The 12,500-nt window shown below is 39.3% G+C and overlaps 1 protein-coding gene across 2 annotated transcripts in view; it reads right to left on the minus strand.

Annotated features, from left to right (window-relative positions):
* The window catches only part of LOC123515670 (ionotropic receptor 25a-like), a 42,820-nt gene that overhangs the window by 24,029 nt on the left and 6,291 nt on the right, over nucleotides 1-12,500 (minus strand). For both annotated transcript variants that reach the window (XM_045274494.1, XM_045274495.1), the window contains exons 3-10: nucleotides 8,462-8,588; nucleotides 7,743-7,932; nucleotides 5,918-6,060; nucleotides 5,465-5,574; nucleotides 4,849-4,968; nucleotides 4,423-4,604; nucleotides 3,158-3,272; nucleotides 2,220-2,414 (exon numbers count right to left, since the gene is read on the minus strand). In XM_045274494.1, coding sequence (XP_045130429.1) covers nucleotides 2,220-2,414; nucleotides 3,158-3,272; nucleotides 4,423-4,604; nucleotides 4,849-4,968; nucleotides 5,465-5,574; nucleotides 5,918-6,060; nucleotides 7,743-7,932; nucleotides 8,462-8,582 — 1,176 coding nt within the window. In that variant the 5' untranslated portion in view covers nucleotides 8,583-8,588. The remainder of the gene's footprint in view (nucleotides 1-2,219; nucleotides 2,415-3,157; nucleotides 3,273-4,422; nucleotides 4,605-4,848; nucleotides 4,969-5,464; nucleotides 5,575-5,917; nucleotides 6,061-7,742; nucleotides 7,933-8,461; nucleotides 8,589-12,500) is intronic.

Here is a 12,500-nt window from a genome sequence, read left to right on the forward strand (position 1 = left end):
AGTAGAAAAATCGTGAGAAAAGTGAATAAAAAGAAGAGGAAGAAAACAAAAGAAAATAAATCGTAAGATAGAAATGCATAAATAGAATAGGAAGTGAACAAAAGAAGAGGAACCGTGAGACAAATGAAGAAGTCAAGAAAAGAAGAGGAACCATGAGACAAATGAACAAGAAGTCAAAAAAAGGAGAGAATCATAAGACAGATGAACAAAAGAAGAAGTGAACAAAAGAAGAGGAACCGTCAGAGAAAAAATGAACGAAAAGAAGAAGAGAAGAAAAGAAAAACAGTGAGAAAATTAACGAAAAGAAGAGGAAGTGAAAAAAAAAAAAAATAGGAATCGTAAGACAGAAGTGAACGAAAAGAAGAGGAAGTGAACAAAAAGAAGAGGAAGTGAACAAAAACGAGAGGAATCGTAAGACAAGTGAACGAAAAGAAGAGGAATCGTAAGACAGAAGTGAACGAAAAGAAGAGAGAGCGAAAAAAAAAAAAACGAAGAACCATGAGGACAAAGTGAGAGACAAAAGCAAACAAGGTAGAAAGGCAGAAAAAAATAATAATCAGTAATATTGAACAAGCTTTTCTTTATTTCATTTCTTAATAGAGATAAAAAAAATAGATAACTAGAGAAAAAGATAAACAGATAGATAGACAGGTAGGCTCATAGGAAGGCAGAGAGACACAGAAAGGACATTTAGATCACAGACAGACAGAAAAAAAAAAAAAGAGCTGGCAAATTAACACACACACACACACACACACACACACACACACACACACACACACATTGATTCGCTGTAAGGCAATGAATAACACATCTCCGCTTCAATTATTCATGACACCTTGCGTAGAGGATTGTCATGGGGATGGCAAAGGGGAGGGTGAAGAACTGTGACTGGAACTGTGTGGAAGTGACTGGAGGGAGTGTGGAAGTGAGTGAAGATGTTATATAGGTATCTGGAAGGCGGATAGGGAGGTGGAAACAGCATGAGAGTGGATGATATTTGGGAAGTGTGATGGTTAGATCCAATGAAGACGGAACAAGAAATGAGAAAAAACGAAGAATGACGAAAACAATAAAAGAAACGAGATGAAATAAGAACAATCAAAGAAGAAAAAAATATACAGTTGTGTCAGAAATCTTAGAAAGTGTAAAAGTGAAAATTTAAATTGTGGAGACGATTTAAGAGGACAGGAAGAGATCTAAAAATAGTGAAGAGGATTAAAGAAATGTGGAGAGGAGTAAGGAAAGGTGAAGAGGATTTAAAGAATACAAAGAGAGTTAAGGATATACCGAGGAGATTAAAGATTAGGTTAGGTTAGGTTAGTTTAGGTTAGATTAAGGCATTGTTTAGGTGACTGGTTAAAAGTAAAAGTAACTGGTGGTGACTGGACTGAACTGAAAATGACTGTTGGAAAGTAAAATGAGACTGGAAGTGAAGGTGAATAAAATCAAAGTGTGGCAGGAGAGGCAACATGAGGGAGGGACGGGCTTGAGTCAACACAAAGGTTACACACACACACACACACGCACACACACACACACACACACACACACACACACACACACACAGTGTTGGGTATTGAACACTATAAATTCTGGCCCTACTTGTTCATTCTGTCTCGCAGACCAGGCACCAATGCGCCAATCTTTCGTAACTTATCTAATCAAACGCAGATTTGAGGCTTCAAACACTACCTCTCTCACCAATCTTTGCACCAATCATACACGCACGAACACCTGCCTAACCTAACAGAACCTAACTTTTCTTATTCTAACCTAACCTAATCTAACTTCACAATAATTCACTTTAATAATCAACCAAAAAATAGATTATCCCCCAAAAATAGTTCAAACAAGCATTCAACCAGTCAAACAAATCATCAGTTAAAGATTTAACTAATCAAACAACCAAAAAGACAAATGAAAAATAATTCAATAAAAGGACAATCAGTCAAACAACCAATTACTCAGTAACCAAAAGAAAAAAAACATTTAATCAAACAGCCAAACAGTCAAACAATCCAACGGTCAAAGATTCAATCTACCAAACAGCCATTCAGTCAAACAATCACTCGTTCATTTACTACTCGTGAAACAAAAAAAAAAAAAAAAAAAAAAAAATCATGAAACAATCAAGTCACTCACTCATTACTCATCAAACAAAACAATCAATCACAGAAACAATCACTCACTCACTCACTCACTCACTCAGTACTCGCCTGGTGGTCCACAAGGTTCATGCCAGACTTAAACATGAGGGTCCCGGGCATGCCAGCCGCCCACTCTCCAAGCGCCTTGCGTTCCGCCGTGCGCCCCGCCAGGATGAGGAACTTGTCCATGGTGAGGGGAATCTCCGGGAAGGTCATGCCGTTCATACCCCACTTCAGGCTGCCCCATGTGTCCGTCATGGATACCTGCGGGGAGAGAGAGGAAAGGCCATATTGTGAAACTTCGTTCCTCCGTTGAATTCAGAAGGATTTAGTTGAAGTTATAAAGGATTCTAAGGATTCTTGTATGGTTCTAGTGATAGATTGATTAGATTTCTATATCACTAATAGGATAAACACTCTTGAGAACTCGACAAATCATCTCAGTAGTCTTTGAAAATAATTGTGGTGAAAGAGAAGAGTTTTTAAATGCGGGGCAAACAAAGATGGACTAATGAATATACCAATAAACGTGGATTTTTTTTTTTATTACAAGGGAGGAATGTGTAACATTGATTAGGCTTGCGAGAATATGAATGAGTACATAATAAAATATATAAATTTTGGTGAAGATTAGTATAGCAATACATAAGAAAAAGAAACACTCATATAAAAACTCATTAATTTAAGGTGAAGGCTCAGTGATACCTGCTCACTGAATGCCTGCTTAATACTTTCACTGTACAGAAATCAAACTACAGGAAATGAAATGTTACTTATTTCTCTCTCACGTTAGTTTCATTATTTCTATTCAGTATTTCTTCCTTTCTTTATCTATTTACCTACCTATCTATCTATCCATCCATCAATCTATCTTTTATCTATCCATCTATTTATCATTATCATTATCAACATCTTATTTATTCAGTTATTCTTTCATTTTTCTCAGTACGCTGGTTAAGAATACACAGTGACATCTTGAGCAAGCAATTGACATTCCGGCGACTAACCCTCTGCAGTGCGCCGCGTAGGTTGAGGTCGTTGCGGATAATAGGGTTGTCCTCGCTGTAGTCGTCACACCGCACGTACTCGAAGTTGGCATACTTCCCCTCCTGCGCCAACAGCCTGCGCGCACCCACAAGGAATTCAGAAGGCGAGGGAGGAAAGATGTAAAGAGGAGGAGGAGGGGGAGGGAGAGGAAGAAAAAAGATATATAAGAATGAGAAGCATAAAAGGGATGCAAGATAGGAAAGAGATGAGAAAATAAGGAAGAAAGAAAGGAATAAGGAAGAGAAGGAAGATGTGGAAGAGGAGAAAGGTTTGGAAGAGAGAAAGGAAGGATTTGGAAGAGAGAATAGATAGGAGGGAGAAGGAACATGCATAGAAGAAAATAAGGAAGGAAGAAAGGAATAAGGAGGAGGTGGAGGAGGAGAAAGAGGTTGTTTGGAAGGGAGAAAAAATAGGAAGGAGGACCATAGAAGGGAGAAAAGATAGAAAAGAATAAGAAATAGTAAAGGAGAAAGTAAGAAAGGAAGAAAATAAGGAAGAGGGGAAGGAGAAAGGAGTGATTTGGAAAGGAGAAAAGGTAGGAGATATGAGCATAGAAAGGAAAGAAAATAAGGAGAAGGAATAAGTAAAGAAGAAAACAAAGAAGTAGAAAATAAAGAAGAGAAGGAGGAAGAGGAGAAGAAGAAGAAGAAAAAAGGGTGGTTTAGAAAGGAGAACAGACAGAAATGAGGAGCATAGAAAGGAGAGGGTATTGGTAAGGAACGGAGAAGAAACAAGGGAGAATTATAAGAGAGCAGTAGGGAAGGGAAAAGGATAGGAGGGAGAAGAAATACAATATAAAGGGAGGAGAAAGGAAGGAAGAAAAAAATATGAGAAAAGAAGTCAGGAAGGAAGAAAATGTATGTTCAAGTTGTTCAATGAAAAAAATTTATAAATGAATCATTTTTCTGTTTTTCTTTCTCTATTTTATCTATTCTCAACTGTCTTTCCTCACCCTCACCTTTCTCCCTTATATCTCTTTTAATCTCCCTCCCATTTCTCTCCAGTTCATTTTCTTTCGTAACCCAAACTTACCAGTACTTCTCTTCTCCCTCTTTCCGTTTTCTCTCCATATCTCTCTCCCACCTTGACTCTTCTCTCCAGTCTCCACCATTCATCCATTCCTTTTCCATATTCCTTCACTAATTTCTCCCTAGCCACTTCTCTCATCCCAAGTCCTCTCCAAACTCGTCTTCTTCCCATTCTCCCTTCCCATTTAGACACTCACGCGGCCGCCTTGATGCCCCGGATAGTGAAGTCGAAATAGAAAACGGAGTCGATGATTGGCTCAGCGGTCAGCCCGTAGTCCCGCTGCAGCATGGTGATCCTCCCTCGGGTGTCTGGGCTCGGGTGGGGCCTCAGGTACACCACGGAAGAGTTCTCGCAGCCACACTGAATGTCCTCCTTGCCCTGGTGAGGAGAGAGGTAACTTTGAGGGAAGAAAAGATAGAATGGTAGAGGAAAGTGCAGGAGGTAGGGCAAGAAAAGGAAGGAAGAAATGGTGGTGAGGAGATGGGGACTTGAAGGAAGGAACAAAGGAAGGAAGAAAAACTTACTTTCCATCTTAACGTTCAAGATAAGTTAGATGAGGTTACGCTAAGTTAGATGAGGTTAGTTTAAGATAATTCAATGGTATCAGGGTGAAAGAACGTACCTTGGAGAGAGCATACCACGAGTACTTCCTCCCGAACATGCTGTTGGCTGTGGCGGCGTCCAGGATGCGGCTAATGGTCTCCTGGCTGCCCACCGCGAAGTAGTTTACGATGTCTGCGTCCTGGGGGGAAAGAAACCAAAAGAGTGAAAAAAAAGAAAAAACAGCAATTTAGTCAACACATTACTCTCTCTCTCTCTCTCTCTCTCTCTCTTAAACAGGAGGTAAGTGGCTTTGTTATGTTAGGTTAGGTATGGTTGAGCTAGCTTACGTTAAGTTCAGTTAGATTTTATTACTTTTTTGTTAGGTTTCGCTAGGTTAGGTTAGCGTTACGTCAGATTGCGTAAGGCTAACATACATTAAGTCAGGTTAGGTTAATCAATGTGAGACTACGTTACTTACTACAATAGGTCTCTTAGTTCGGTTAGATTACGTTATGTTAGGTCAGGTCAGGTTAGATTAGATCAGGTTTGATTGCGTTACTTGCTATCGTGTCTCTTGCTTGGTTAGGTTAGGTTAGGTAAGGTTTTGTTGCCCTAGGTTAGGTCAGGTTTTGCTATGTTAGGTTAGGTTGGGCTGGATTAGATTACGTTAGGTTAGTTCGGGTTGTGTGACTCACCATAAGCCTCTTGGTCTGCTTCCTGAGGGCCATCTCGGTCTCTTCTGCCTTGGTGAGGATGTGACGACACGGCAAGTTCAGCAGCAGCGACTTGTATTTGTGGTCCATCACTGCAGTGGAGAGAGAGAGAGAGAGAGAGAGAGAGAGAGAGAGAGAGAGAGAGAGAGAGAGAGAGAGAGAGAGAGAGAGAGAGAGAGAGAGAGATATGATCAGATTTAGTTACGAAAATATTTAGAATGAAAACATAATATCCATTCTTAAAACAACAACAACAACAACAACTACTACTACTACTACTATTACTACTACTACTACTACTACTACTATACTATTACTACTACTATTACTACGACTAATACTCAAACTCTTCTTCCTCCTAAAGTTGCTTCTACAACAACAACAACAACAACAACAACCACTATTATTACAATTACCACCATCACCACCACTTACCAAACGTGTCGTCGTAAATGATGGCCGCGTTGGTGATGTTCTGAGTCTCCACGATGTCCCGCACGGCCATCACCAAGATGTCGCCGGGGGGCATGGCCTGCACCAGGTACTGCTCCTCCTCCTCCGTCAGGTCCCGCCACTCTCTGTATGGGTTTGGAGTCACAATGAAGAACGGGATGCCAAACCACCTGTCTTGCTTAATTTAATTATCAATACCACCACCACCACCACCACCACTCTAGAGTACTGATGAATAATAAAATACGTGCATTGATAGTCTCTTGTATTTGAATTTCATCCACATTACGTACGTACATGAGAGAGAGAGAGAGAGAGAGAGAGAGAGAGAGAGAGAGAGAGAGAGAGAGAGAGAGAGAGAGAGAGAGAGAGAGAGAGAGAGAGAGAGAGAGAGAGAGAGAGAGAGAGAGAGAGAGAGAGAGAGAGAGAGAGAGAGAGAGAGAGAGAGAGAGAGAAACAAGGAACGTGTATTCATTTTTTTTCTATGTATTGTGTAAATGAGACTGGCTAAAGGCGGGTTCACACGTGCCAATTTATGATTGAAATTTTAGATTTTCCGACTCAAAATCGGTGCCTAGCGACTGGAGAAACCAGTCGCAAAAGAAGACCAACATACTGGTTTTGTTAGTCGATTTGCGACTTTATTTACGTCGTGACGTTACGTTTTAAGTTTTGAAAATGTGGTCTACAGGTATAGAGATGTTAGAGTTGGTGAAGGAAAAAGAACACATCTGGGACACCAGAAATGAATTATGCAGTTAAAAAAAAAAAGCGTGCGCAAATCATCGTTCGAGAAAATAGTTGCCACTGTACAAGAACTGTTTCCCTCAATGCAGGGTGTTGTTGGAGGTGAGGATTGAAGACTTCGCAATTGTTCATAGTCCTCTTAAGATTAGTGTGTGATAGACAGTCCTTTCTTTCCTTCTTCTTAGCCAGGGACGTATTTCTTTTCTGTTGACTCTTCCGGTACGCCACAAGCATCGTCAGCATCGTCACTGGAGGAAGATATCTTGGCGGGTAGCTGTTTGTTTACATTCACTTCCCTCCAAGGCGCCAATTAGTCGATACTTTCCAGGCGCTACGTGTGACACTTTCCGACTACAAGGAATGAGCCGGAAACTCTACCGATGTAAAATATCAGTCGCAAATTGGCACGTGTGAACCTGCCTTACGTGCAAAATTATGTGAGAGAAAAAAAAAAAAGAGGGCTAATGAACTTTCCACTTCCAAAAAATCAGTGTAAAAAATGTTGGTCAATTTAGTTTTGCAGGGTTGGTTCGGTTCGGTTAGGTTAGGTCTGGTTAGTCTTGGTTAGAGTAATGCCTATAACGGTTTTGTTTCAATGCTTTATTCATATACTACTACTACTACTACTACTACTACTACTACCACTCCTACTACTACGATCACTTCTGCTACTACTACTTCTACTTCTCTTACTACTATTTCTACTACTACTACTACTACTACTACTACTACTACTACTACTACTACTTCTACTATTGGTACAACAACAACAACAACAGCAACAACAACAACTACAACAACAACAAGTACTACTATAGATACTACTACTACTACTAGTATTAATAATACTATTACATACTACTATTTTCACTACTACTACTAATGATAATACTAATACTAATATCACTACTATTTTTATTACTACTGCTACTAGTACTACTACTGCTGTTTCTCTTATTTCTATGACGAGTACCATTACTACTACTACTACTACTACTGCTGTTTCTACTTCTACAATGTGTGTGTGTGTGTGTGTGTGTGTGTGTGTGTGTGTCTATACCTGATGTCTCCTTCCTGGCCGTAGGAGGCGGAGAAAGTGGGCAGGGCGAGGGCGCGGGTGAAACTCTTGACAGTCTCAGAGATGAGGCCCGTGGAGGTGGCGTCCAGCACGATGTGGGGCTTGGTGTCTGCCGCAATGGCCTCGTCCAGCTTAGCGCACGTCTCATTCACGGTCGCCTCCACGTCATCCCCTGCGACGTTGTCAGGAGAAATGGATTGATTTGTATGGATGTCAAGATTCTAGCCTTTTGTCGGTATTAACGCCTTTGTTTTGTTTTTTTTACGTAATCCACAGTGAGATTTTTCTTTTGTTTTACTGTCGCCTATAGACTCAACACTAGTTAAAAATATGATATTGTATTCTTTTAATCCTAATTTCTTATTTCACTACTTGTATGTACGTAGGTGTAATGATCTTATATTGTTGCATATCGCAGTGAAAGAATTTATAATTTCTTAAAACAGGTTCAATACAAGTTATTATATCTTTAAATTCTATGGGAATCAGATAAGCCGTTTTAGTTGTATGGATGTCAATAAAAAAATGAGAGTATATAAGACAGTTGGATTTATCACAAGGATATGAAGAATGTCGATAAAGTTGCCAGTAAAGAGAGAGGGGAAAAGAACAAAGAAATCTATTCATGCTTCGAATTGCCACTCATATTTTCTTCTCAGTCTTATCATTATCATCATCACGCGTCACTCATTCCTTCTCACCTTTCTTGAGCGGGATAAACACCTGGCTACCAAGCGTCACTCCCTCCCCTGTGTTCTTCTCCAGGTATTTCACAGCCGCCGTGATGCCCTGAGTCGCCTGTTCGTTTTCCACCTCGTGCATTCACCACTGCAAGGAGCGACTCGTGTTGTTATTGCTGCTGCTGTTACTGCTATCAGGTCACTACCACTACCATCACTATCAAAGGCATTACAAACATCGACACCATATCTACAAGCACTACTATCATTGTGACTGTTCTCGCTGTTAAAATGTTAGTCATCAGCACCACTATAGTTTTATAAAGTTTTTAAAGGCATCATCACTACCATCACCACTTCCTCCAGCCATCACCGTTACCACCACCTCTGTAGCACTGGTAACAGTCACGAAAATACCACCAACACTTTTTCAATATCGTCAACATCATCACTCACCCAAAAAATAAATATATAAATAAAAATAAATAAACAAAATAAAAATCATCACTAGCATGTCTATTCTAGTACAGGCATCATCACCATCACCACCACCACCAACAACTCTGTAACGTCACCACCACCACTACCACAATTACCATTGCCTTGTCATACACACCATTACGCTATCAACACCACAACGCTATCACATCATTACCATCATCATTATCACCACGCATCTATACCTGACGCCATAATGCGAGCACTATCACCACCTTTATCATCAGACACACATACACACGCACGCACGCATACACGCACAAACTCACACACACACACACACACACACACACACACACATAATTATAATGTGGTGACACTATAATTCTCTCTCTCTCTCTCTCTCTCCATATATATATATATGTGGTGACACTATAATTCTCTCTCTCTCTCTCTCTCTCTCTCTCTCTCTCTCTCTCTCTCTCTCTCTCTCTCTCTCTCTCTCTCTCTCTCTCTCTCTCTCTCTCTCTCTCTCTCTCTCTCTCTCTCTCTCTCGCTCTCTTGTACTGACTGTCCTCTTCCGGTGTAACAGTGAAGTGTTGAATAATTGAAAGGTTGCTTTGTGTACACACTCACACACACACACACACACACACACACACACACACACACACACACACACACACACACACACACACACAGCATTACAAGCGTGCACGTAAGTTTCAATCCCTTCCATTTCTTTCCTAATTATACAGCGATTTTTTTTCCCATACAATATCGTACAATACCCTACATTTTCCATACAATATATCATACAATACCTCTATACTCCCATACAATACGTCATACAATGAATTACACTTTCTATACAATATCTCATACAATATCCTACATTCATAAACTGCCTTAAACTTCCATCCATTCCCCATACCCTACCATATGTTATACCTTATTTCATTATCCTACACCTTTTGTACAATACCCTGCACTCCTTTTCATTCTCATGCACTCCCATACAAACCTTCAGCCGTGCCAGGCAAGGAGAAAGCACTGTATTTCGCCGATCGGAACAAAGTGAGCTATTTGTCATATCTTTGTCAATACATCCTGTTTTTAAGTTATTCACGAGTGCAGGTAGCCTTTTCTTCTTCTTCCTCTTCCTTCTTCTTCTTCTTCTTCTTTTCTCATGATTTCTTCACAGTCGATATTTTCTTCTTCTGGTCTTCTTTTTTTTAGTTTTTTTTTTTTTTATCTCTTGTTGCTTCTCTTTCTCATTTTTTGAGTGTCAAATTCGTAATTTTCTTTTCTATTTTCTCTCCTTCATTCTTCTTCTCCTTTTATTTTTTCTCCTTCATACTTCATTCTTTTTATTTTCTCTTTCATCCTTTTTTTTCTTTTTTCTCCTTTATCTTCTTCTTCTTTTATTTGATTCCTTTCTTCTCCTTATTACTCTGACCAATCTCCTCTTTCCCCTCTGTTTCCATCTCTTCTCTTTATCTTTTTACTTTTGGTCGATTATAAATGTTTTTCCTCCTCCATCTTTTTTGTCTCCGTCGTTCATAGCCAATTGATACTTAATTTGATTCCCCTCTCTCTCTCTCTCTCTCTCTCTCTCTCTCTCTCTCTCTCTCTCTCTCTCTCTCTCTCTCTCTCTCTCTCTCTCTCTCTTTCTCTCTTTCTCTCTCTCCCTAATATAGTATAGTCGATTTTGCAGTCTTATCTCCTCCTCCTTTGTCTCTTCTATCCCCACTATTCATTGTCAATTATTCATCTCTTCCTTATCTATTTACTCAAGTTCTTTACAAATCTCTTCTTTCTCCATTTTCTTCATGGTCGATTTCTCACCTTCTCTCTTATTCTCCTTTCCTTTTTTATTTTCTTTCCATGCATCTTTTATTTCCTCAAATCTTGATCTCTGCTTCCTTCCTTTTCTTCATGGTTGATTCTTCACCTTTTTTTCCTCTCTTTGCCCATTCCACAGACCGATTAAGTCAAGGATGTCAGGACACGCCACCAGAGGGCACGGACCACAAGAGTACACACGGAGGTTCTCAAGGCGCAAGGGAAGCAAGAGATTGAAAGAATTGTCCCATTTGCTCAGTGGTTCTTAAACTTTAGTACTGCTGGAGGAAAAATTATATGTTGAAGTGTGACGGCGAACTAACCTCGAACTATAGTCAGTGTGGCTCAAGGCTACTGTAGGCAATAATGTTAAGAACACATGCCAGTCTAGGGATAATCTGACGAGCACTTCGGTTTTGCGCTCGATTTATGAATCAGAGGTTTAGAAGTTTAGGTCTTTTGGCATTAGTGCTCTCCATTTTTCGAATTTCTCTATAATCTAGTCGTCTTAATTTTGCAATAGCTTTCAGTAAGTTTTTCTTTTTTCTCTCTTCTTTTTCATAGTGACATTGATTTAATTTGGACATAACGATGTCCTGTTTTTTCTGTAAGTCTTTCGGAATTTGCATACATATCCTTTTTTTTTTTTTTATACCATGTGGGCTTGTCAGTGAACAACAACAATAACAACACCAACAACAACAACAACTACCACTACTATTACTACTACTACTACTACTACTACTTCTACTACTACTACTACTACTACTATATACAACAACAACTACCACTACTATTACTACTACTACTACTACTACTACTACTAATAATAATAATAATAATGATAATACTAATATTAATAATAATAATAATAATAATAATAATAATAATAATAATAATAATAATAATAATAATAATAATAATAAAATAATGATAATAATAATAATAAAACTTCTACCACAACAACAACAACAACACCAACGACAACTACTACTACTACTACTACTACTATTGCTACTACTACTACTACTATTACTACGACTGCTGTTGCTGCTGCTGCTTATTACTATTTCTACTTTGTCAGTGAACAACTACAACAGTAACAATAACAACAACAACAACAACAACAACAACAACAACAACAACAACTACTACTACTACTACTACTACTACTACTACTACTACTACTACTACTACTACTACTACTACTACTACTACTACTACTACCACTACTGTTACTACGACCACTATTATCATTGTGCACTTGTATAGAAAAAATGGCGATCAGAATATTATATTTCGTTTTCTGTGCATGAATGAAAATGCAATACTCCTCACTGGTCCCTCTACTACGTAAACACACACACACGCTCTCTCTCTCTCTCTCTCTCTCTCTCTCTCTCTCTCTCTCTCTCTCTCTCCCTACCAACGCCCATGTTTCTGAATCCTAATTCTGATATGCCAATCACCAAGCCACATAGTCATATCACTTCTTTGCTCATGTTATATGTACTTACACTACACACCATTATAAGAAACATACCATAGTCCTTTACCGGCAGACACACACACACACACACACACACACACACACACACACATGCCATATCGTGCCTTCTATATGTTATTATCACCACCACTCGCCATGGAGGAGGGGGAGGAGGAGGAGGAGGAAGAAGGGAAGAAGAAGAAGAAGAAGAAGAAGAAGAAGAAGAAAAGATGAAGATGAAAATGAAGAAGAAGAACAAGAAGAACAAGAAGAACAAGAACAAGAACA

Source organism: Portunus trituberculatus, chromosome 39 (assembly GCF_017591435.1).
Source record: "Portunus trituberculatus isolate SZX2019 chromosome 39, ASM1759143v1, whole genome shotgun sequence".
Classification (NCBI taxonomy): domain Eukaryota; kingdom Metazoa; phylum Arthropoda; class Malacostraca; order Decapoda; family Portunidae; genus Portunus; species Portunus trituberculatus.